The 23,964-nt window shown below is 44.2% G+C and overlaps 1 protein-coding gene, 1 non-coding gene and 1 pseudogene across 3 annotated transcripts in view; 2 read left to right on the top strand and 1 right to left on the bottom strand.

Moving 5' to 3' along the window:
- The window catches only part of LOC145396518 (inter-alpha-trypsin inhibitor heavy chain H3-like), a 526,567-nt gene that overhangs the window by 292,400 nt on the left and 210,203 nt on the right, over positions 1–23,964 (top strand). Inside the window, exons 7-9 of one of the 2 annotated variants that reach the window (XM_080269891.1) lie at positions 12,461–12,603; positions 20,672–20,845; positions 21,850–22,032. In XM_080269891.1, the coding sequence (XP_080126017.1) occupies positions 12,461–12,603; positions 20,672–20,845; positions 21,850–22,032 (500 nt within the window). Of the gene's footprint in view, positions 1–12,460; positions 12,604–20,671; positions 20,846–21,849; positions 22,048–23,964 lie in introns of both variants that reach the window. The other variant, XM_080269890.1, reaches the window with a different exon arrangement.
- Positions 6,571–6,689, bottom strand: LOC145396651 (5S ribosomal RNA). Its single transcript, XR_013896811.1, has one exon. It is a non-coding gene; the product is annotated as a 5S ribosomal RNA (ribosomal RNA).
- Positions 17,031–17,150, top strand: LOC145396674 (5S ribosomal RNA; annotated as a pseudogene).

Genomic DNA, 23,964 nt, shown 5'->3' with positions numbered 1-23,964 from the left:
AACAGGTCAGCTCTGGAACTGTCTCCCTCTGTCTGTATTTCCTGCTGCCTATGATCTCCAGTCTTTCAAACGTAGTGTGTCCAGGCATCTCAAAATGATCGGATCTTGAATTTGGTTCTCTGTTGTATTTTGATTTTCTCTTGGAGGGAACTGTTACTGCGGGCTCATGGCCTTTGGTTCCTTCTTCCTCGCATAAAAAAAAAAAAAAAAAATGTGGAGAGGATGGGGGATGGTAATTGGGTGAGAAAGGTGAGAAGTGTTAATATTGGGGGTGGGGTTACGAGGGGTAGACAGAGAAAGACGTGGGACGAGGTCATTAAGTGTGACCTCAGGGTTAAGGGACTGAACAGGGAGGCTGCAATGGATCGTGCAGCATGGAGAGCCGCCATTAGGTGACCAAGGTCGACACACGCAAGCATGTTGGAGCCTTTTAAAATGAAAACGAAATGAAAACAAGTCAGGTGAAGACAGGATGAGGTCAGTAGCTCATAGGGTACCAGTGTGTATTTGTAAATGTGTAGGATCCCCTGTGTTGAGGACACAGAGGTCCTAGTCATACACTGCTGACACCAGCAAGTTTCCTGATGGATTGAATATCACATCCCCCCATAAAGGAGGTCATCTGTACATATCCCCAAGGAGAATGAACAGCTGGGGCTGGCATCAATCCAATCCATCAAGGTCCTCTCAAAGGACAACAGTATTTGGTGGGAGATAAATGTTACACACTGTGTACCTCCTTCCCAGGTGCAGCTGAACTGCCACTGCCTGCAGGAGAGACTGCAGGGAGAATGATGTGAAAGGCACATCAGAGCAGCAGAAGATGGCACAACTGCCCTGATGACCATCTGCAAAATGTGGGGGTGAGAATTTTTCAGAATATCCCCTAGATGGGAAAAATATCTGGTTCCCCAACAAAGTCTCCTGCAGACAAACATAGTCTGGATGAGTATTAGCTAAGAGCAATTGAAACTCTTCCCAGTTACTTCTACAGTTCCACTGTACGGTTAAGAATGTTTTTTATAATTTGGAGTCAGCTTTTGGGGCAACCCCATCTTTCACTAAATGGAGGACCCTTTGCTTGGAGCCACTGTTGGTGGGTGCAAATGGTGACCCAGAGGGCCCAACAGTTGGCTTCTTTTTTGCCGATAATGTTTGTGCAGCAGCATCATACTGCTGTTTCCTCTAACCTCCCTCTAGCTGTCACCTACCATCAGAAGGTGACAAAGCAGGGGTGACTGGTGATGGTGGTCAGTCTAGGCTTGGTAGCCTTCATGGTTGTAGCCCTAACAGGGGCAGCCACATTATTTTCGTGAACAACAACCTCATCACTAGGGGCAGGAGCAACCTTCTTGCTTCTAAAGTTGGTCATGGAGGACACACGACATGGCAGCATGCTTCTACCTGTTGACATCCTTGCCTGTGCTGTGAATGCAGCCTTCCATGTGCAGGGACACATGGAAATGGGGAGACAGCACCACTTATGGGTGATCTCCCTGTGGAGGAGGCGGTCTCCCCTGGTTGTGACCATCACAGAGGCCCCCCTGACTAGAAAGCCTGCAGTGATTGAGTGCATTCAGAGCCAGGTGGAGCAATAGGATTTGTTTTATTTTACTGCTGTGCTTTTGGAAGCATGGCAGGGCTTTTGCAAAGGTAACCCCAGGGCAGATGAACAGCCCCCTGACCCTTGTCCTTTGCCTCTGTAAAAGAAAGACACTCAAGGGTTTGAACTGATACGATCTCTGTCTCAGATTTCTAATGGCCACATTGGGTTGATGAACCTGGATGAGCACCACAGCAGTTCACACACGAGGGGTGATTTGGACAATCAATCTTGCCATGATAGTCATAAACACAGTTGACATACACTTGTGGAAGACCCTACAATTTTCTGTGACAGGGGTGACTGACATGCTCAAACCTCTGGCAATGGAAGCACCTCCTCATCCTTGTCGCATAGGCCTTAACTCAAAGATGGTAGAAAGCTGCATTGAGGACATCAGACAGTATCACTCAGTCAAATGTCAAAATAAAAAGTTGGTGTTCGTTTTGTTTTGTTTTGTTTTTGAAGGCTCCAACATGCTTGCATGTGTCAGCCATGGTCATCTAATTGTGGCTGTCCATGCTGCTCGATCTTTGACAGTATCCCTGTTTAGTCTCTTATCCCTGAGGTCACACTCAGTTACCTCATCCCAGGTCTTTTTCAGTCTATCTTTTGCAACCCTACCCCCAGCATTAACACTTCTCACTTTCTGCACCTAATTACCATCCCCTATCCTCCCGACATACCCAGACAAATCTCAAACTACCCCTCCTCATCACAACAGCAAAACACTCCAGCCCCATCCTACCTCTCAACTCTTCCATTGTAAACTTAGCCCTGCGAGACCTTGCACTCAGGGATGCACTGCACATCCACCTAATCATTGCCATTTCTGTACGTTTGAGCCTGCAATTATCCTCTTCCTTTACTGCCCTGGTCTCATAACCATACAGCATTACGCTCCTAACACGTGCCACGTACAAAGATCCCTTAGCATGAAGGGAGAGCCCTATCAGTGTCAGGAGAGGCAACAGCTCCCTGAACTTCTTCCAACCACTCCTCACTCTTGCCACAGAGCTAGCTCCAGCCCCATCTCCAGCGTGTGACATGTCTCCCAAATAACAAAACTCTTCCACACACTCAAAAGACTCACCTGCAAGTTTAATCCTTTCATGCCTGGCAATCTCCACATGCTCTCCTCAACACACCGCACGTATGAAATCTTTGTTATCTTTCAGTCTACCTCTAATACCACTACGTCATGCACCCACTTATCACAAACACTGCACAAGATGGAAAAACTTCCTACGCCCTTGTGACAAATCGCATGTGGCCATTCCCCCTCTTCTATGAGAGTACTGCCCATATCCCTAGATATCATTTCATTTGTTTTATCTGCATTTACTCTTAAGCCCATTTACCTCATACCATCTCTCCATTTCCTAAATCTTTCCTCTGCCTCCCTTTCATTCTCTGCAATCAACACCAAATCATCAGCATAAAACATCTCCCGTGGGAATCCATTTCCGAGGTCACATGAGAGGGCTTCAGGTACCATAATAAACAACAAGGGGATCAAGACTGACCCTCGATGCACACCAACATTCACGGAAAACTCCTCACTCAAAACTCCATTCACCCTTACCTGCGTTCGAGCACTCACATACGAGGTCATAACCACCCTAACCTGCCACTCCTCGATCCCAGGCTTTCTCATTGCCCACATCACCACCTCTCTAGGGACTCTGTCAAAGGCTTTCACCAAATAAACAGAAACAAAGTACAGTTCCCGTTTCTTTCCTATATATTTTTCCTGAAGCTGTCGAACAATGAATATGGCTTCAGTAGTTCCTTTGCCTGGCATAAACCCAAACTTCATCTCATCAATATCCACTCTTTCTCCAATCATACCTTCTAGAACTCTCTCCATTACCTTCATTATCTGGTCCAAATGCATTATGGCTCTGTAATTTCCTCTTTCCAGGGCATCACCCATCCCCTAGTAAACATTTACAATTACACACTTCATCCAATCATCAGGGACAACACATTCATTCATTCATCATCAAAGCCTGTGTTGCCCCATGAGGAACATAGGAGCCCTGGGCTAGGCAAATTAGTCTTGACATTTAAGATGAGAATGGCCAGCCTCTCTCATCCCTGAGTGGCATTACGTGAACAATAAACCCCAACCCCTCCTTGAATATAAACCTACATCAGCTCATTCAGATTGGAGTGCCATAATTACCTACTAAACCACTAGGCTCCACAACACACTCATTTATAATTATATTTATCAAATCAGTGACAAACCCTACTCCTATATTTCCTGAAGTTTTCAACAATTCTGCAGTCAACCCAGACACACCTATTGCCTTCCCCACCTGCATCCTGCCTATTGCCCTGCTCACAGAGCCAACATCAAAGGTCAAGGGCCAAACACTGGATCAGCTGTCTCCAAACTGTCCCTATCTCAGTCAATCTCTTCATTTAACAGTCGGTTTTAGTGTTCTCTCCAGGCTTTCACCACCACCTTTCTTTCATCATTCTTTACGCACTGCTCTCTTATGATATCCCAATTCTCCCTCTTCATCTGATATACCATCATATTCTTCCTTTCCCCACTATACAGGTTATCAAGTAAAAGTCTCTGAGATTCAGACTTTGCCCTGTAAACCTCTCTTCTAGCCCTACACTTGGCAGCCATGTACAGTATGCCTCTCTGCTACCACCCTCTTTCCACTCCGGGAAAGGCCTTCTTTTCTCCATAACTGTTGCTTCTACACCTTCATCCCACTACCAAGTTACTTGATGTTTTGGGGGAACCCCTTGTCCATCCAGACACTGAATCTGTAACTTTCAAGAGGTTGTTCTTGAGGGCTTCATAGTGTTCATTAACACTTCTTTCAACTTCTCTCAGTTCATCCACCACTCTTTTCATCTTTCTGTAGAAGGCATCCCTTACTGCTTGGGTTTTCAACTTCCATATTTTCCTTCTAGGTGCATAGGTCCTCATTTTCATCATCTGCTGCTTAAGCACCATGTCACATATCAATAACTTGTGTTGCCACGCACACCTCTTGCCCCCTATAACTTTAACATCCCTCACTAACCTCCTATCTGCCCTCCTGACCATGAAATAGTCTATCTGGCTGCAGTTTCCCCCAGACTTGTGTGTAATCAACCTACTCTCTCTTTTCCCAAAATGTGTGTTACACACAGTCATGTTCATTGCCTCCCCAAACTCAACTATCCTCTCCCCTTCCTCATTTCTTGTACCATATGCACATCCCCCATGTACTTCTTCATATCCTTTAGCTGATTGACATACATGACCATTTAAGTCCGCTCCCAAAACTACAATCTCATCATCCCCTATACCACTTACTGCACATATTAGGTCATCCCAGAATCTGTCCTTTTCTGTCTCATCCAAGCCTGCCTGTGGTGTGCATGCTGACATAAATGTATACATTATCCTACTGAACAAAATTTTCACTACTATTATTCTTTCACTGACTTTCATTACATTCATGATATAATCCACGCATTTCTCCCCAACCAACACACCCACACCACCATATCCATTTGCCCTACCCCACCAAAACAACTTGAAACTTGCATCCCTCCAGCAATCACTCTGGCTGATCCTTCTGTATACCTGACTTCATGCACACATCCCACATCCACCCACCTTCTGCTAAGTGCCTCAACTACTGTACACTCAATCCTCATAAATCGCGGCAATTTGGGACTGGACCACTGTCGTGATTTACGAATTCCGTGATTTATGAATAATAACTCTTATGTCAAAAATTAATTTGGGTCTGGACTTTGGCCAACCCACCCCCACAGCAACCTGCCTACACCTATCTAGGCACCATCAAACACAAACATACAAATTTAGGAATATTCAGTGCATGTATTAAATAGAAATAAGCCATGTTAAGGGATCTCACCTTAATCCTACGATGAAATTGCTTAAGTGAATGGAGTGAGGTGGTGTTGGGAAGAACTTAGAACCTCTCAGCACTTGTTCTTCCCAAACTCTTTTGCCAGCTTTGAAAACTTCTCTCCCCTCTCAGCACGACGAATGAGCTCCAAACGTTGACTGTATAACAACTGCGGCAGCCTCTCGATGCCATACTGCTTAGAGTGCTTCATCGGGGGGTCGGGAGGGGCCATGGCAGGTAGGAGGTGGGGGGAAGTTGCACAAAAAAGGCAAGTAACTCTTGTACTCCACGGCAACGGTCTGTAGTGTGCTGACTGGCGGGACAAGAACGGCAACAACATGGCTACATTAGTATGCACATAAGCCACCAGCGACGCTTAGTGATTGGTTGTTGGGTCGCGATTTTCAGTTTGAATGCCGCGGTTTACGGTTCTCCTCGGAAAAGGCCCACTTTGGTGCCTAGGTCCACAATTTTCGTGACAACAGTGATTCAAGGTTGCTGGCAGTCTGATGGCCACCTAACCGTGATTTACGAATCCGTTATTTATGAACACAGTTTACGAGGATTAAGTGTACTTCCCTCTCTCAAACTTCCCACATTCCACGACGCCACTCTGATCCCCATGGGTGATTTAGTTTCCTTAGTCTTGCTTAGATGATGATCTTTTTTAGACCTCTTTCACATGAGGCCATCGGTGGCCTCAATTAGTGGCCGCAATTAGTTGCCTCCCATAGTTTTCAATGGAGCCCTTCATACAAGGCCTCTGAGGTTGCCCGGCCGGCAACCAGCTCCTGGTGGTGGCTCGCTCACGCAACTAGTGTCTGCCACTGGCGGTTGCTACCACTCACTGTAAAGCATTTTCTCAAATCGGAGCTCTCATATGGCTACACTAGTTGCAGCCCCTTCACACTGGTCCACCAGTTGCGGCCACCGATGGCCTCGTGTGAAAGCTTTTCATTCATTCATTCATTGCCAGACGCCATGTATCCCAAACGGGGTGGCCAACGGCTTAGAGTTAATTGTTTTACAGGGAGGGGCACTAATCCTCCACCAACCCCACTTGACACGTAGGGATGCCAACAGCATCTGGTGTTCCCAGGCGGTCACCCATCCAAGTACTAACCAGACCCAACGTTGCTTAACTTCGCTGATCGGACGGGAAGCGGTGTACTCAACGTGGTATGGCCGTTGCGGCCACCGATGGCCTCGTGTGAAAGGTGTCTTAGTCATAATTTGGTAAAAATAAATAATGGGGAGAAACATATCGCAGGCCCCACCCACCCTCACCGTCCCAAGCCTAGGCGCGGGACCTAGGACCCATAGCCCACCAACCATGACCAGTGGCAGTGACAGTGGCCGCGGGGCACCCTGCCAGGGCAGTTACAGGGACACCCTCCCAGTGGGCCTTGGCACTGTAACAATCCCGTCATTATGTACCCATTGATAGGGCAGCCTTATTGGGTGCTACTCCCAGGTTTGGACCCCTCTCTGTTGGGCGGAAGCGGCAGCCTGGGAACCACAATGCCCAGTACCCTCTAGCACAGGTTGAACCCCATCCCATCTCACACCAAAATCTGTGCTGGTGGAGCCCCTCGTCATGCTTCCCCACAATAGATCCGCCACTAGGTTCAGGGGCAAAGTTTTGTGGCTTCATGCCCTTGCTGGCATCAACCCCTGTACATAGTGGGATACTTTGTGTGATATGTAAAGCACATGTAGTTGTGCATGAGATAGTTAGAGGAAAGTGTTTGGGAGAGTATGCTGGTCTACTCACCGTGTGAGTGTCACACTGAAAAGGTTAACAAAGGGGGATGGTCCAGTAGTTAGTGCAACGGGAGCACCAGTTCTCCCTATCACCAGCATTCCCACATTCCCATTCTCCATGGGTGTACCACCCTGATCAGCTGGTGCCACAGCATGCTATGTCTGTCAAGATTCCATTTACCTCCTTCTTCATTCTTTCGACTTTCACCAGTCCCTGGTTTGCCATCTCCTCCAGGAGGACCTCCTCTATATATCCAGTTAACTCCATGGAGAAGGCAACTCCCCAGGTCTGGTTCAGGGTGACATGATGAGTGACCACCACATCTTTGGAAGCCAAATCTTTGATGTTATGGATGAGAGTGCATTCATCTCCATCTTGGGCTTCAATAAGGAAAGACCCATCTGCTATGGGACAATCTTTGGGGATGATCCCACAAGCCTTGACCAGGTCAGAGTGGACTTAAAACATATTTTGATCTCTAAAAGAAGTACCATCAGCCAGCTTCGAGACAAGGAATTTCTCATAGGCACCTGGCACAAAGACACCAGGAATCATCTCAGTGGTAGGATTGAAACTTGTCTTAAGGCCTGGTGCCTCTCACTCGAGAACTCCTCTTACCCTTATTTCAGTAGCCTGGCAGGGTTCAAGTGTAATTATGCTCAGTGCATTGCTAGGAGTGTCCTGTGAGCACTCCACAAGCCCTAAAGCCTGGGGAAGGACTGGCAGCTCCTGGGATGGGGGAGTCATGTGGGGATCCAGCAGGCTTCCAGGGTTAAGAGATTCAGGATCCCTGGATTGTCTAGGGTCAGCAGGAGGAGAAATATGACCAGTAAATGGCTTGTGGGCCTGTCCAACACAAGGATCAGTTTTTTTGGGGAGGAAGGGGGATTCTGCTATATAATAATATAATAACGAGAAGAGACTTGACTCCCCAGCTCCCCACCCACCACGAAGCCCAACAAGGGGAGGTGAAATGACAGGTCATAGAACACCTGAGAGCCCCAGGGGTAGGGGAAGAGTACACATGGACAACTACCACACAGCCAGATGGCAGCTCTGGACCAGTAGAGTGCCAGGCCATATGTTGCCCAATTGACCCTAGCCAAAGAACGACCAGGCAATTGACTTGGTCAGGCCTCACCAAGTTGCCTGTCTAACCAGGCCAGGCAACCAGAGAGGTGTATTGTTATCCACTGAGTACTTCATGTGGCATTGCACAACCAGTATGCATAGTGTCTCTTTAGAATCACAGGATGCCACACACAGCAAACATGTGGGGACAGCATCCTTGCCCAAAGATGACCAGGGCAGAAGGACATCATCAGCACCAGCTAGAAGGACATCATCACCACTAGTTGGCCCCCTTACTTAATGATGAGGGGGGAGCACTTGGTCCACAAGATCTATGGATATCAGTCCTAATGATGCAGCCAGGCAACTAAAATAGAAGACCCCACTGACCATGCATTAAGCCCCAGTCAGCACTGGAAAGTAGTTTCCCTTTGGTGGGGGTTCTCCCTGATAATTCTTCCATATACCATTCCTACAGCACTTAAGAGACCTATGATCACTTAGTTTACCCTTATTCATGTGCAGGGGTGCAGCCATGCCCTTTTTCCACTCTGCTGGTGCATATTCATTCATCCAAGCTTTCTTATCTCCAACAAACACTTCATTAAACTCTCACCACTACACTTAATTTTCTCTGCATACACTCCTTCAGCATCTGCCACATTGCAGCATTCCTCACTTATGCTAGTGTCACATTTCCTGGCACTGCATTCCTTTTCTGCATATGACCAAAACCAATCATGTTTACAGCCACTCTGCTCTCACAATTGCCATTTATCAACTTTTCAAAATGTTCTTTCTATCTGCTCCATGCATCACATCCATTGGTTGGTATTCTTCCACTTTCATCCCTGACACTTTCACAGTTCTTTCTAGTTTCACTTCTGCATTTGCACACCTACTTCTGGAAGTTTCTTATTTTCAGAGTAGTATATAGCACAGTACATTCATTTTCCATCCAAGATCATGTTTTACCTCCTCCATTTTCCTCTTCAATATTATATTTACGTTCTTCTTACTCTCAGAGTTTTTTTCTTCTTTCATTTGAACCCCATTCCAGCACTAAAGCAACTTTTTCCTCTTCCTCCACTGCTCTTTCATTTAGAAAAGACAAAAGACAGCAGGAAATGTGCAAAAGCAATGTAAGATGAAACAGATACTGTTGTGAAACCATGGCTGCACCAGAGGTAGATGGCTTAGTATCCATACACCACTAGGGGCTTGTTGAGATCAATATGACTGCCTTTCCCAGGGATGGTAGTTTGGAAGCATCTTTTTTTTAAAAACCAGGGGAGGGGGGGTAGGGTTGCATTCTTTGTTGCACTGTTATTGGTTACCCCAATTACGTACGAGTCTGGGGGAAATAGCAGTCAGATAGATTATTTTATGGTTAGGAGGGCTGATAGGAGGTTAGTGAGGGATGTTAAAGTTATAGGAAGTGAGGAGTGTGTGCAACAGCACAAACTGTTGATTTGTGGTATGGTGCTTAAAGAACAAGTGATGAAAAAGAGGACTTATGTACCTAGGAGGAAAATATGGAAGCTGGAAAACCAAGTATTAAGGGATGCCTTCTACAGCGAAATGAGGAGAATAGTGGCTGAACAGGGAGCCATAGACAGAGGTGTTAATGAACAGTACAGAGCCCTCAAGAACAATCTCTTGAGAGTTACTGATGTAATATGCAGTTGGACATGAGGCCCACCAAGACATAAAGTAACTTGGTGATGGGATGAGGATGTAGAAGCTGCAGTTAAGGAGAACAGAAGGCTTTTCCGGGAATGGAAGAAGGATGGTAACAAGAAGGAATACTTGGCTGCCAAGCATAGGGTTAGAAGAGAGGTATACAGGACGAAGTCTGAGTCATACACTTTTACTTGATAACCTAAATCATGGAGAAAGGAAAAATATGAGATTTAAGGTGGCAAATCAGATGAAGAGGGGTAATTGGGATATTATAGGTGAGCATTGTGTGAAGAATGATGAAGGCAGGGTAGTGGTGAACAGTGGGGATATTAAAGATGCATGGAGAGAGCATTATAGCTGGTTGTTGAATGAGGAGTTTGACTGGGACAGGGAAGGTTTGGAGCCAGCAGATCCAGTCTTTGGCTCCTGGCCTTTGATTGATGCTGCTACTGTGAGTGAGGCAATAGGCAGGATGCAGGTGGGGAAGGCAGCAGGTGTGTCTGGGTTGACTGCTGAAATGTTGAAGGCCTCAGGAGATACAGGGGTGAGGTTGGTCACTGACCTGATAAATATGATTATATATGAGTGTGTTGTCCCAGATGATTGGTTGAAGAGTGTAATTGTAAATGTGTATAAAGGGAAGGGTGATGCCCTGGAAAGAGGAAATTATAGAGGTATAAAGCTTTTAGATCAGATAATGAAGGTAATGGAGGAAGTTCTAGAAGGTATGATTAGAGAGAGTGAATATTGATGAGATGCAGTTTGGGTTTATGCCAGGCAAGGAGACCACTGATGCCATATTCATTGTTCGACTGCTTCAAGAAAAATATATTGGGAAGAAAAGGGATCTGTATTTTGTTTTTGTTGATTTGGAAAAGGCCTTTGACAGAGTCCCTAGAGAGGTGGTGAAGTGGGCAGTGAGAAAGCTTGGCTTGGAGGAGTGGCTGGTTAGGGTGGTTATGGCTATATATGTGGGTGCTCGCACCCAGGTAAGAGTGAATGGAGATTTGAGTGATGAGTTTTCCGTGAACGTTGGTGTACATCAGGGATCAGTTTTGAGTCCCATGCTGTTTATCATGGTACTTGAAACCCTCTCACGTGACTTCAGAAACGGACTCCCGTGGGAGATGTATGCTGATGATTTAGTGTTGAATGCAGAGAACAAGAGGGAGGCAGAGGAGAGATTTAGGAAGTGGAGAGATGGTATGGGGCACAAGGGCTTAAGGGTAAATGGAGATAAAACAAAAATGATGACATATAGGGTTGGTGGCGGTACTCTCAAAGACGTGGGAGAGTGGCCATGTGCAGTTTGCCACAAGGGCATGGGAAGCAATTCCATCTTGTGCAGTTTTTGTGATAAATGGTTGCACAAGAGATGTAGTGTTATCAGAAGTAGACTCCGAGATAATCCTGATTTTATGGGTTATTGTGTGTCGATGAGAGCAGGTGGAAATTGTCATGCGGAAAAGGATTGAACTTGCTGGTGAGTCTCTTGAGTGTGCGGAAGAGTTTTGTTATTTGGGAGACATATTGTGTGCTGGAGGAGGGGCTGGAGCTAGCACTTTGGCTAGGGTGAGAAGTGGTTGGAAGAAGTTCAGGGAGCTGTTGCCTCTCCTGACATTTAGAGGACTCTTCCTACGTGCTAAGGGATCTTTGTATGCAGCATGTGTTAGGAGTGCAATGCTGTATGGTAGTGAGACCTGGCCAGTAAAGGAGAAAGATATTTGCAGGCTCAGATGTACAAAAATGACAGTGATTAGGTGGATGTGCAGTGCATCCCTGTGTGCAAGGTCGGGGGGGGCTGGGTTTACAATGGAAGAGTTGAGAGGTAGGATGAGACTGGAGTGTATTGGTGTTGTGATGAAGAGAGGTAGATTGAGATGGTGTGGGCATGTGGAGAGGATGAGGGATGATAGTTGGGTGCAGAAGGTGAGAGGTGTTTATATTGGGGGTGGGGTTATGAGGGGTAGACCGAGAAAGACATGGGACGAGGTCATTAAGTGTGACCTCAGGGTTAAGGGACTGAACAGGGAGGCTGCAATAGATCTTGCAGCATGGAGAGCCGTCATTAGGTGACCAAGGCCGACGCATGCAAGCATGTTGGAGCTTTCAAAAACAAAAACACACACAACTGTTATTGGTTACCCTGTGCCTCTGACTGTGGCTCAACTGAGATGTACACTCCAGTCTCACAGTGTTGTGGTGGTTGCACATTGATTTGAGCCATCTTTCTTGTTGTGCTAAAGACTGGCATAGTAAGAGAGAAGGAATTACTAGTTAGGACAAGTATGAATATGTCGCCTCTCTAGGCTGGTAGTAGACTGCAAGTGCATTTCAAATTGACCCAGATTTTTACTTGACATTCTGTATGAGAAGTGACTAATGCTTTGTTGTCACCCTTAACATGTCTCTCTTTTTTTTTCTTTTTTTTAATTGTTCTGACAGTTACAGGAGGACCAACAAATCCAAGAGAACTGCATATAACGTACTTGCACCAGGATCTTCCTCAGGGACCCATCAGGAGGATTAATGGTTCCTTCACACTTGCCTACACCACTGTCAAGAATCTTGATGGAGGTGAGATTCAGGTGAGTGACTTCTAATAGAACTAAATAGCCTCACAGTAAAGTAAATCTAGACTGAGCCCATGTTCAGTAATGCAGTTTAATAATAATCTGTGTGTTCACAGATTAATGGAAATAAAGAACTCCATGTCCAGCCTTTGTGTAGCAAGTAGACCTTGATTCTGTGATATGAGAAAGTGGGAAGTGATAGCTATACTGTATTCTTTCTCCTCAGATTCCTGAATTAAAAGAAATTGAAGGACAGTTTTGTTCATATTCCAATCTCATTTGTGCATGGAAACAGTGTTAATGATTTTTTGGAGGATTTCATGAAGTCCATTCATCACATAGTTGCTCATGGCTGAAACAAGAGAGTTTTCTGTTAATCAGCCAAATTATAGTGGGACACCTTAATCTCAGAGGGATATGGCCATGCACAGAATACCTTTTTTCCACAGTTATCATATTAAGTACAGTACCATCCTTCATTAACTCTTTTCATCTCCTTTTGTTTCCCGACTTGTCTTGATATCTCTTTCTTCTTGACATCACCAAAGATAACCACACATCTATGCCCCTCTGCTGTGTCTCACTTCATTTTCTCTTTCTTTTTCAAAATCTTAACCACAGCAGCTTTGAATTTTCCTTCTTCACAGATTTTTTTTTTCTTTTCCCACAGCTGTTCGATTATCTCTCTCAGTTCAGTTATCTCTCTGCAACCCTCAACTGCCCATTTTGCCTTTGTCATCTACACCTCCTCTGATGCTGTTCAGTAGAACGTCTGTTTAACGTGAATCAATTTTGAATTGACAACTTAAAACAACACATACAATTACATACTGGTACATATTTTCAGTTTTAAAGCAAATTCTTCCACTTTTATGTGTTAAATTTGGTGCGTCATGGAAATCCAATGTAAACAAGTTTGACGCCTAATGTTTTTTGCCAGGCACATCTCTAGGCATTCCTCCCGCACCCTGGCTCGCAGTCCCAGTCACCCACCACACAAAATATTCTCAGTTCACTCATGCTGGTTTTCTAGGGAGCAGATGTACTCTGTGTGTGTATGACTTACTCTACCTCCCCAACACCACTACTGAGTGCATTAGCCATTGCCGCTATGTCCAAGAGGCTAGCCACTACTTCATTAGCTACTCCAAATATGAAGAAATCAAGGCATTCGATTACTCTTGAACAGAAAATTAAAGTTCTGGATGCTCTGCAGCATAGCAATGGTGCTTCAAGTGAGGCAGTAGGCAGTGTACTCATACATACCATGTAGTATTGATGCCAGTCACCTCCATACTTCAGTGCAGGGATTGGCTGGTGCTAATTTATCATTCTGACATATACTGGTACTTTTCATAATGATTAGTTAATACAAGTATTTTAACTGTTATGTGTTTCTCTCAGGCACAAAACAATTTCATTCCAATAAAACAACACTAAACAACACTTAATTTTAGCGCACAATCAATATAAGGCGACCTCTCAAGGAACATATCTTGTGTTGAGTCAATCTTCTACTGTATTTAATTCTTCTCATCTTTATTTTCTCTGTCACAACATTTTCTTGAGTTCTTTGTTTTCTTTTTGCAGTTCACTTATTTGCCTTTGGCTGGTTTCATTGGCATTTCACAAAGCATCTGTCACATCACACTCCTGCTCCATTTTTCCTATTTTCTAGTTTTTCACTTCTCTCATAACAGATTCCAGCTTCTTGATTCTCGTCATTAGTGTTTTGACCATATCATATACAGTAGGCCCTTGCTATAATGGGGGAAAGCCAGATCTGTTAAAGCCAATAGTCTATTGTTATATCTGACGGCCCCACCCTGAGGTGGGATTTCAAGCACATGTTTGAAAATAAATGAGTACAATAGCATATTCTGGTACTGAAAATGTAAACTATACCAATTTTACTCTCACTTGGCCCATAATTTTGCCCTTTTGGAGCATATTTCACATCCTTGTCATAGCACCTCTTCATGACTAATACAGTATTAGTATAGCGTGTTATTATAACTCAGGAATCACAATGGGATGAGGGCAATTTCAGGCCAAGTTTGAGTAAATAGGGTTGGAAACTCATGTATTGTGACCCATTGTGCCCCATTTGATGGGCATTGTTCGCTGTAGCCGACAGAAGTTTGTTGGGCTTCGTGGAATCTATTAAATCTGATATCCTCTGTACCAGGGTCCATTATGGCAATTGTCTACTGTATGTCAGCCTCCTCATAAAATCCCTTATGTCTTCATCCTGACTCGTTGCCATTTCTTTACCACTCTTCCCAGCCATGGTCAGTCTCCCATAGCTGCCATACCATGCAGACAACATCCAATCTCTATTTTACGTGCATCACACTTCACTTCTTTGAACATTAATATGAACCAAGGTAGAGACAGATAATAACCCTTCAGTTACATGTAGGCAGTGGGACTCAGCTCCTAAGACAGACAGACTTCTCAGTTCAACTGCTTACGTGTGTGTGTGTGTGTGTGTGTGTGTAGCTAGTTGAAGTGTAGAGGATTTGAGCTAAGCTTATGTTATCCAGTCTGTTTTTAAACACAAGGATGTTCTTTGCATGCTCTCCCTCCTGTTGCAAACTTTTCCAAATGTCTGTACAGTAATATCTCAATTATCTGAATGTCTGGATGTGCTCCGTATCCGAACATACGCCTTAGCCCTATCTTGTCAGGATTCTAAATCTTTGTCTGTATCTGAACTTAAAATTTCCAGCATGGCCAGTTGGGCAGCCTACAGATTCAAAAAATTGGTTGGATGACTGGGTGACCTCTCTGGCCTTACATGGGTAATAGACCCTAACCCACCAGCCGAGCAAAAATGGCCGTCTGCCTCCTCACTGAATGGTCAATGTCGCCCAGCCAGCCAGCTGGCTTCTCGGGCTGCGCACGGTTAATAGACCCTAACCCACCAGCTGAGCAAAAATGGCTGTCCGCCTCCTCACTGAACGGTCAGAGTTCCCCGGCTGGCCTCTTTGGCTGTGTGTGGGTAATAGATCTTAACCCACCAGTTGAGCAAAAATGGCCATGCGGCTCCACACTGAATGGTCAAAGTCACCCAACTGGCTGGATCACTCCACTCGGATGCTCCTGGGCACATGTGGCTGTCCACCTCCCTACTGAATGGTCAGAGTCACCTGGTTGGCTGGTAGAGACATAGCAACATTCCTTTCGGTGGCAGTGACCACACATTCCCACTCGACACCTAGCTCCAGCGGGTGGAGGAGGAGGAGTTTTCCGACATTTTTGTTAAGTGATCATGTTAGCCACTATACCACATGGGATTACTGCACAGGCTAGTGTGTTACAACACCTGTCCACCATTCATTGGGTGGTAAGTACAGTACAGTACAGTACTGTGGCTATTAAAGTTCTTTTTGCAACCTTCATCTTCTTTTATTTTTTTGTGGATTTTTGTTGTTGATACATTGTTTTCTTAATGTCTAGCATTATATCAGATATTCCCATGTGTGTTTTGATGTCAAAATAACTGAAAAACTGAAGAACACTGCCAAAATTGGGAGGGGTACTGTACATATAGGTAGGGATTGAATGGTATTGGTCTGTATCCGGACATCGTCTGTATCTGAACATACCGATGGCTCTGTTACGTTGGATAAGTGAAGGGTTACTGTACTTCTGCTCAGAAAACCAAATTTTTTCACATCATTTTAGCATCTACTCTTTGTCAGTTTATTGCATATTTATTTCTCTTGTCCTTCCATCATCTTCAACAAAGAGATCTTCCGTCCATCTTTTCGAGATTTCTAACTCCTTTCAAGATCATTATCAAATTCTGTCTGTCTGTCTGTCTCTCTCTCTCTCTGTCTGTCTGTCTGTCTCTCTGTCTGTCTGTCTCTCTGTCTCTCTCTCTCTCAGCATTGGTAACTTCAGTTTCTTCAGTCTGTCGTTATAAAACAGTTTCCTCAAACTTTCTATCATCCTGGTCACCATCCTCCGTGCCTTTTTACAGTTTTCTAACCTGCTTCTTTAAATGAGGTTACTAAATCACAGCCACATATTCTGATGTCAGTCGTATCGTCAGCGCAGTTATCTCCCTAGATCTAGGGAGATAACTGTCTGAAGGCCATTCTCATATTAGCCATCAATTTGTGCGGCTCTCCAATGATCTTATTTAATTCTCTTGTTGTAGATCATCTGATATTGTCACTCCTAGATCTTTCTCATCCCTTGCTTTGCTTATCCCCCGTCTTCCCCTCATACACTCCTCAGTAGGTCTTTTGCCACTTATTCTCTTTTGTTGGACATGGCATTTTATTCTTTTTCCATGAAACTCCATTTTTACAAGTCTGACTCCAACTGTAGAACTTCCAAATCTTTTTGCAACTCCTTACAACAGTCATCGTTTTGATTTTGCTTCATAATATTTGTATCATCTGAAAGTATGTTTCATTTACATATACAGGTATCATAAACATACCACGTTGAGTACACCGCTTCCCGTTCGATCAGCGAAGTTAAGCAACGTTGGGTCTGGTTAGTACTTGGATGGGTGACCGCCTGGGAACACCAGATGCTGTTGGCATCCCTACGTCAAGTGGGGTTGGTGGAGGATTAGTGCCCCTCCCTGTAAAACAATTAACTCTAAGCCCTTGGCCACCCCGTCTGGGATACATGGCGTCTGGCAATGAATGAATGAAAATGAATAAACATAATAGGAGCCAAAACTGAGCCTTGTGGTGCTCCACTGGTCACAGTCTGCCATTTAGAGTACTTATGTCTTATAACTGTTCACATTTGTCTTTTTTTTCATTCATTCATTGCCAGACGTCATGTATCCCAAACGGGGTGGCCAAGGGCTTAGAGTTAATTGTTTTACAGGGAGGGGCACTAATCCTCCACCAACCCCACTTGACACGTAGGGAGAACGTTATGCCAACAGCATCTGGTGTTCCCAGGCGGTCACCCATCCAAGTACTAACCAGACCCACATTTGTCTTCCTACTAGATAATTTTCCATCCATTTTAGCAATTTGCCATTTATCCCTGCAGTAGTTTTTAATTTCCCTTGCAGTCTATTGTGTGGCACTGTATCAAACACTTTCATCAAATCCAGATAGACCATTCTAACTAGCCTTTTCTTTCATGTATGATATCCATCACTCTCTTGTAAAAACTCAGCAGGTTTGTGACATGATAAATCATCCCAAACTCCAAACTGACTGCTGTATCTGCCTCTATCTTCATCCATCCAATTGTTTATGATCCCTGTAGGAGTAGAGAGGTCATGGGCTAGGGTACTTAGCTGAGACATTGAAGGCAAGAGTGATGGGGAAGGGACGTATAACAGAAAAGAAATTAGAGAAGGGAAAGAGTTGTATGCTGTCTTCATAGATCTGGAGAAAGCACATGAAGGAGTAGGCAGACATGGAATGAAGACGGTGCAGAGAATAAATGGAGTAAACAGGAAATTGTTGAATATTGAGCACAATATTTATGAGAGGACAAGGGGACAGTGCATGTGGAAAATGAATTAGGAGAGTTCTTTGACTTAAATGTTGGACTAAAACAGGGGTTTGTCTTGTTTCTGTGGTTGTTCAATAAAAATGTATGGAGGGTATTATAAAAGAAATGCAAGGTAGGGCGTTTGATGTTGAAATATCCTTAGTAAGAGAGGGTAGAGCATTAAAAATGTCTGTATTGTTGTCTGCTGATGATACTATACTGTCAAGTGAAGATACATGGGAGTTGCAGGGCTTGATGAAAGGTTCAATTCATTTGCAAATTTCATTTCTGACACACACATAAAGAGTTTATGTGTGTGTCAGAAATGAAATTTGCAAATGAATTTAGCTAAGAGTTACTTGAGAGGAGCATGTGGAGTGACGTGGAGGGACAGGTTGACGAATGAAGAAGTGAAGGAACGTTGTGGGGTAGATGTGGATGTGGTTGAAAAGATTAGGAGAAATACACTGAGGTGGTTTGGACATGTGGAGAGAATGGAGAATGAAAGACTGACTAAGAGGGTGTATGTAGGTGAGGTAGGGAGGGAGAGGGAGAGGTAGACCGAGGATGAGGTGGAGGGATGGAGTTGAGAGGTATATGAGGGAGGGGGGGGTGAGTTGGGGGGAGGGGAGTCAAATGGTGGGTGTCAGAGTGACTTGGAGGCGTTTTGTCTGCGGCCACCCTCTGCGGGATTAGGGCGTCGGGCTATAGATAGATAGATAGATAGTAAAGTTCAAGTTTTTGAGAGGAAACAGTCAAGTGCATAGTGAGGCTGAATGGTAAGGAAATGGGTAACTCACTGACTTCGTATATTTATGTGATGTGATAATTTAGATCTGGAGTTCAGAGGATGAAGTGCACGAAAGTGCACATCAGGGAAGGAAGACTGCAGGTACATTAACACTGGTGTTAGAGAATAAGATAAGCCTGGAAACAAAGAGGTTATCTTGATCCTCATTCTGACATATGGAAGCAAAGTTTGAACCTTGCTGGAAGGACACAAGTTAAGAGTTAGCGAAGTGGGAATAATTATCTGAGAGAATCATGTGTAGTCACTTGGAGAGACAGACAGGCAAATAGGGAAGAGTGAGAGCATTGAGGTGTTGAAATAGATGTGGAGGAAATTTTGAAGAAATCTCTAAGATAGGTTGGCCAGCTGGAGAGAATGGAGAATGAGAGGCGGACTTGGAATGAGTATGTGAGTATGAGGTATAGGAGCGAAAAGGGAGGGTGATCATGAGAATGAGGTGGAGGGACAGGGTTGAAAAGTATTTGAATAAGATTGGCCCAAGGTAGGAGGAGAGCAGGCTGATAGCAGAGAAAAGAGTGACAGTGATTTGTTAATGGTCACTCTCCCTGGGATTATGACATCTTATTGTTGACAGACAGATGTAGGAAAATAAATACTGTTTATGTATTGTGCTGTATACATGTAAGGTACAGTATTATGTGAAGGAGTGTTGTGGTGTGCATGTGGATGTGATAGGAAGCGTTAGAAGAAACACATTGAAGTGGTTTGGCTATGTGGTGAGGATGGAGAGTGAAAGACTGATGAGGAGAGTGTATATGAGTGAGGTGGAGGGGGGAAGAGGGAGGGGGAAGCCAAGGATGAGATGGAGGGATGGAGTGGAGAGGTGTATGAGAGAGGGAGGTGTGAGCTGGGAGCAGGGCAGTGAAATGGCGGGGACAGGAAGACATGGAGGTGATTTGTTTGCGGACTCACCATCCACTCACTCGATGTAGTGCTGCTCTCGGGTGTCTGCCCTTTCCTCTCTTCCATCCTTCTTTCCTTCCATCCTTGTCTGTTCTTTCCTTCATTCTTTCCTTGTCCTTCTGCCTACGGTTGACTTAACACTCCCTCTTCTGTCTTGTTATCCTTCATTCTTTCCTTTTCCTTCTGCCTGTGGGTGACTCTACACTGAGTGACAAGCCAAATGGTTTCCTGTACACCAGGAAATCATTTACTATGCTGGGTGGTAACCATATAGCCAAATTTTGGCACCTGGTGGTTTAGTGGGTAATCATTGTGCTCCAGTCGGATTGAGCTGGTGCAGGTTTATATCCAAGGAGTGGTTGGGGTTGATTGCTCATGTAATGCCACTCAGGGATGAGTGAGGCTGGTCACTCTCATCTTAAATGTCGAGACCAACTGCCTAGCCCCGGGCTCCTACACTCCTCATGGGGCAATGTAGGATTGGATGATGGATGGATGGATGGACATCCCTTATGGGATTAAGGCGTCTGGCAATAGATAGATGTATTATGTTGTATATATGGGAGGTGCAGTATTATGTATCCCATGTACTAAATATATTTTAGGTTACTCTTTGCTCATTCGTTCATTTTTAGATTTCCTCCACCTACAGTGGAGACCAGGCCATACATTAGCCCGGTCAGTGGGAGTGAGCTTTTCCATAGTCAGGGGGAAGACAGGGCCTGGGGGGTCCTGAGGGGCCGCCCAGCACACACACCCTGTCTTCTGCTGATTTTTGTGTGTGTGTGTATGCTTGCTCACCCTGGTATGTTCATTATTTCTTTGTTATGTTTTCATGCTTCTTCATCTTCTTTCATGTTCGTTTCTCATGCATAATCTCTTCACCAGCGTGAGGGAAGTTTCTTTGCCCATTATTTTTCTCCGGAACCCATGTCACCCCTGAGGACTCACACGGTGTACGTACTTGATGTGTCCCATTCGATGCGGAAAACACGACTGCCAGAACTCCAAGGCGCACTGTCTGCTGCACTTCACTCAATCCACAGAGATGATTCCTTTGAGGTTAGTTCATTAGATATTAGAGTGATTACCAGATATTTCAGTTGTATTATTGTGCTTATGGAAATTTGTTTTGAGGTTCTGTACAGTACAGCTTATAAAACTTTATGGTATTATAGTATGTTTGCAATGGGTAACCTGACTGGGAGACTTAACAACAGCCCTGTAAATGGAGTAATGGGTTCTTTTGCAGTGCAATGGAAGACTGAGGATCGATGGAGACCAAAGGGCTTGGAAGGAAATAAGGTTATATATTAGTAATTCATATTTAAGCACAAAGATGCACACAGATATACATGATTTAGAGAGACTGAAAAGAATATTGAAAGGGGTCCAATAGGTTACATTGTTGTGAGAAAAATGCTTGGGAGTACTCATGACAAGAGAGGCTTGCAGCATATACAATACAGGAGTAGAAAATATTATATTTCTGACATTTATTTTCTGATCCGTGTTCTATGTGAGAGTAAACATTCATTCTTAAGATTCCCCATCTCTGCCTGTGTTGTTGTGACACAGAGTTGAGCTAATGATGATGGTGTATTAAAATTTCTTTTTATATGTGTAGTAATAGTAGTAGTAGTAATAAACTCAACCTTTTTGGATGAGCAGATCCATCAACCATAGGAAAGCAGGTCCCCCAGCAGGGCTATCCCATGTTGTGAACAGTACCTTGCCACCATGGGTTGCAGAGAAGAGTGTGGAGGTTTAGCTTCTGGATGGACACTGCTTTTGCACCTTTCCATCTACTTAATGGGCACCATAGTAAGCCCCACATCACCCTGTTATTTGGCTATTGGCATATGGTTACCACCCAACACTGTAAATGATTTCCTGGGTTACAGGAAACCATTAGGTTAGTCATTCAGTATAGTCACCTTGTGAAGAAGTAGGCAGCACAACATTAGGTGAGTGAATGATGGTCACTGCCACCTGCATATATTATATGTGTTTATTATTTTGAGAAGTATTTAGCTTATTTAAGACACCTTTTGGGATGCCAACAGATACTGGTGTTCTCATCTGATGTAGTGAGCTTAGGCACATACAGTGGGAAGCCACGTGAGGTGAGACGAGCAGTGAAGAGAGTGATGCGTTTGGAAGCTCTTGGAGACTCAAATCTCTGTTCAGCCCTTCTCCAGGCACTCAAGAATGCTGCCAGTCACAGGGGCAAACAGATTTACAAGCAGGTATGCTGCCTAAGGGTATGTTGGGACATTGACTTTATTCATAATCACTCAGGGCTGTCTAGATAAATATTGCTTTTGTATAGTTTTATGCTATACTGTCCTTTTTATCAAGCCTGTTAAATTCATCAGTTATCTGTTAGTATGCAATTTTTGAGCCCATCTAAATTGTGGAAAAGGGTGGCCACAGACAAATCACCTTCATGTCACTCTTTCCATTGCCATCAGCCTTCCTTTCCTCCAGCTCACACCATCTTCAGTTAAGTACCATAATCTGGACCGCTTCCTTCCACATCATTCTCAATCTTCGCCTTCCCCTCTTTCACTCCAGCCCACTCACATACACTCTATAGTCGGTTTCTCATTCTCCATTCTCACAACATGACCAAACCAGATCAGGGTACTTCTCCAACACTTTCTAACACATCCACATCAGCACCACAACACTCCTTAATATTATTATTTTATCTGTCTGTATCCCTCATAACTCTATATGCTCCTCTGAATATACAGTAGACCCTTACCATAGAGGACCCCAGTATAGCAGATACTGAATACTGACACTACAAATGCCACCGAACTTCCATTGACTGTAATAGTGTCTGTTGAATGGGCAGCAGTGGGTCGCAGTACATGTGTTTCTTTCTTCAGTTGCACCAACCTGGCCTGAAGTTGCCCTTCCCCCATCATGATTGGTGAGTTGTACTTGTAATTATAGAAGTATTCCCTGCTTGTCGTAAGAGGCGACTAAAAGGGACACTTTTATCTACATTCTCTTTGCTCTCTTTCTTTCCCTTGTACATTGTCTGTCCAAACCCTCTGCATTTTACTTTCATTTAGTTAATTTCCTCTCTCCACTGTCTGGTTCCTGCGAGTCACTGGCATTGGCTCCAGGGTAAAATATTTTTCTGCCTAAGAAATCTTAATGAACTCTGGTGATGAAGCAATGGCCCTCAGTCCCGTGCAGCCCTTAAGTGGGCATGGGGTGCTAAGAATCCCACGGTGTAAAAATAAGTTTATGCATCCAAAAAGAACCTTAAGAATAGGAAACTGGAATGTTCAAACTCTCAATCAACCTGGTAAAATGGAAGAGCTTATTTCAGTGTTCAAGGAATACAAGATGGATATTTGTGCTCTTACAGAAACGAGGTTGCTTGGAGTTGATAAAATGAATTTGGAAGATGGTATTACTATGTTGGTTTCTGGTAGGAGTGATGGAAATCATTACCAAGGAGTAGGCTTACTGCTGAGTAGAGGTGCTTGTAGGGCAGTATGTGAGTTTGAACCAATTAATAAGCGCTTGTTTTATGCTCATTTAAAATCTGACCATGGTAATATCAGTATGGTTGTAGGGTATGCTCTGACAAATGAGGCTGCTGATGAAATGAAGGATGACTTTTATGAGAAGCTGCAGGATGTAGTGAATAGAGTGGCAAGACATGATGTGCTAGTTTGCATTGGTGATTTTAATGCGATTGTTGGCAGTAGTAGGGATGGCTTTGAAGATTGTATGGGTAAGGAGGGTGTTGGTATAAGGAACGAAAATGGGGTGCGACTTGGAAGCTTTTGTTTGGCAAATGACCATGTAATTGGTGGAACTATCTTTGAGCATAGAAAAATACATAAGACTACTTGGATTTCACCATATGGTAAATATTGTAACCAGATTGACCACATTGCAATTAGCAGAAGGCATAGGAGTTATTTGCAAGATGTTTGCATAAGGAGGGGGGCAGATATAGGTAGTGATCATCAACTTGTTGTGTCAAAGATTAAAATAAAACTTAAGAGAAACATTAATGGTAATTGTACAGGAGGTAATAATTATGATTTGGATGAGCTGAGAAGTGATGAGAGCACGAGGGAAAAGTTTCGGTGGAAATGTAGGAGCAGGTTTCTAGTCCTGCAGACTTTGATGGAATCTGAAGACAATGA

The sequence above is a fragment of the Coenobita brevimanus genome, chromosome 38, assembly GCF_032717465.1.
Source record: "Coenobita brevimanus isolate Jiangsu-jjx chromosome 38, ASM3271746v2, whole genome shotgun sequence".
NCBI classification, from domain to species: Eukaryota; Metazoa; Arthropoda; class Malacostraca; order Decapoda; family Coenobitidae; genus Coenobita; species Coenobita brevimanus.
Note: the sequence above shows the minus strand (reverse complement) of the source record. Positions and strands in the feature narration are given on the sequence as shown.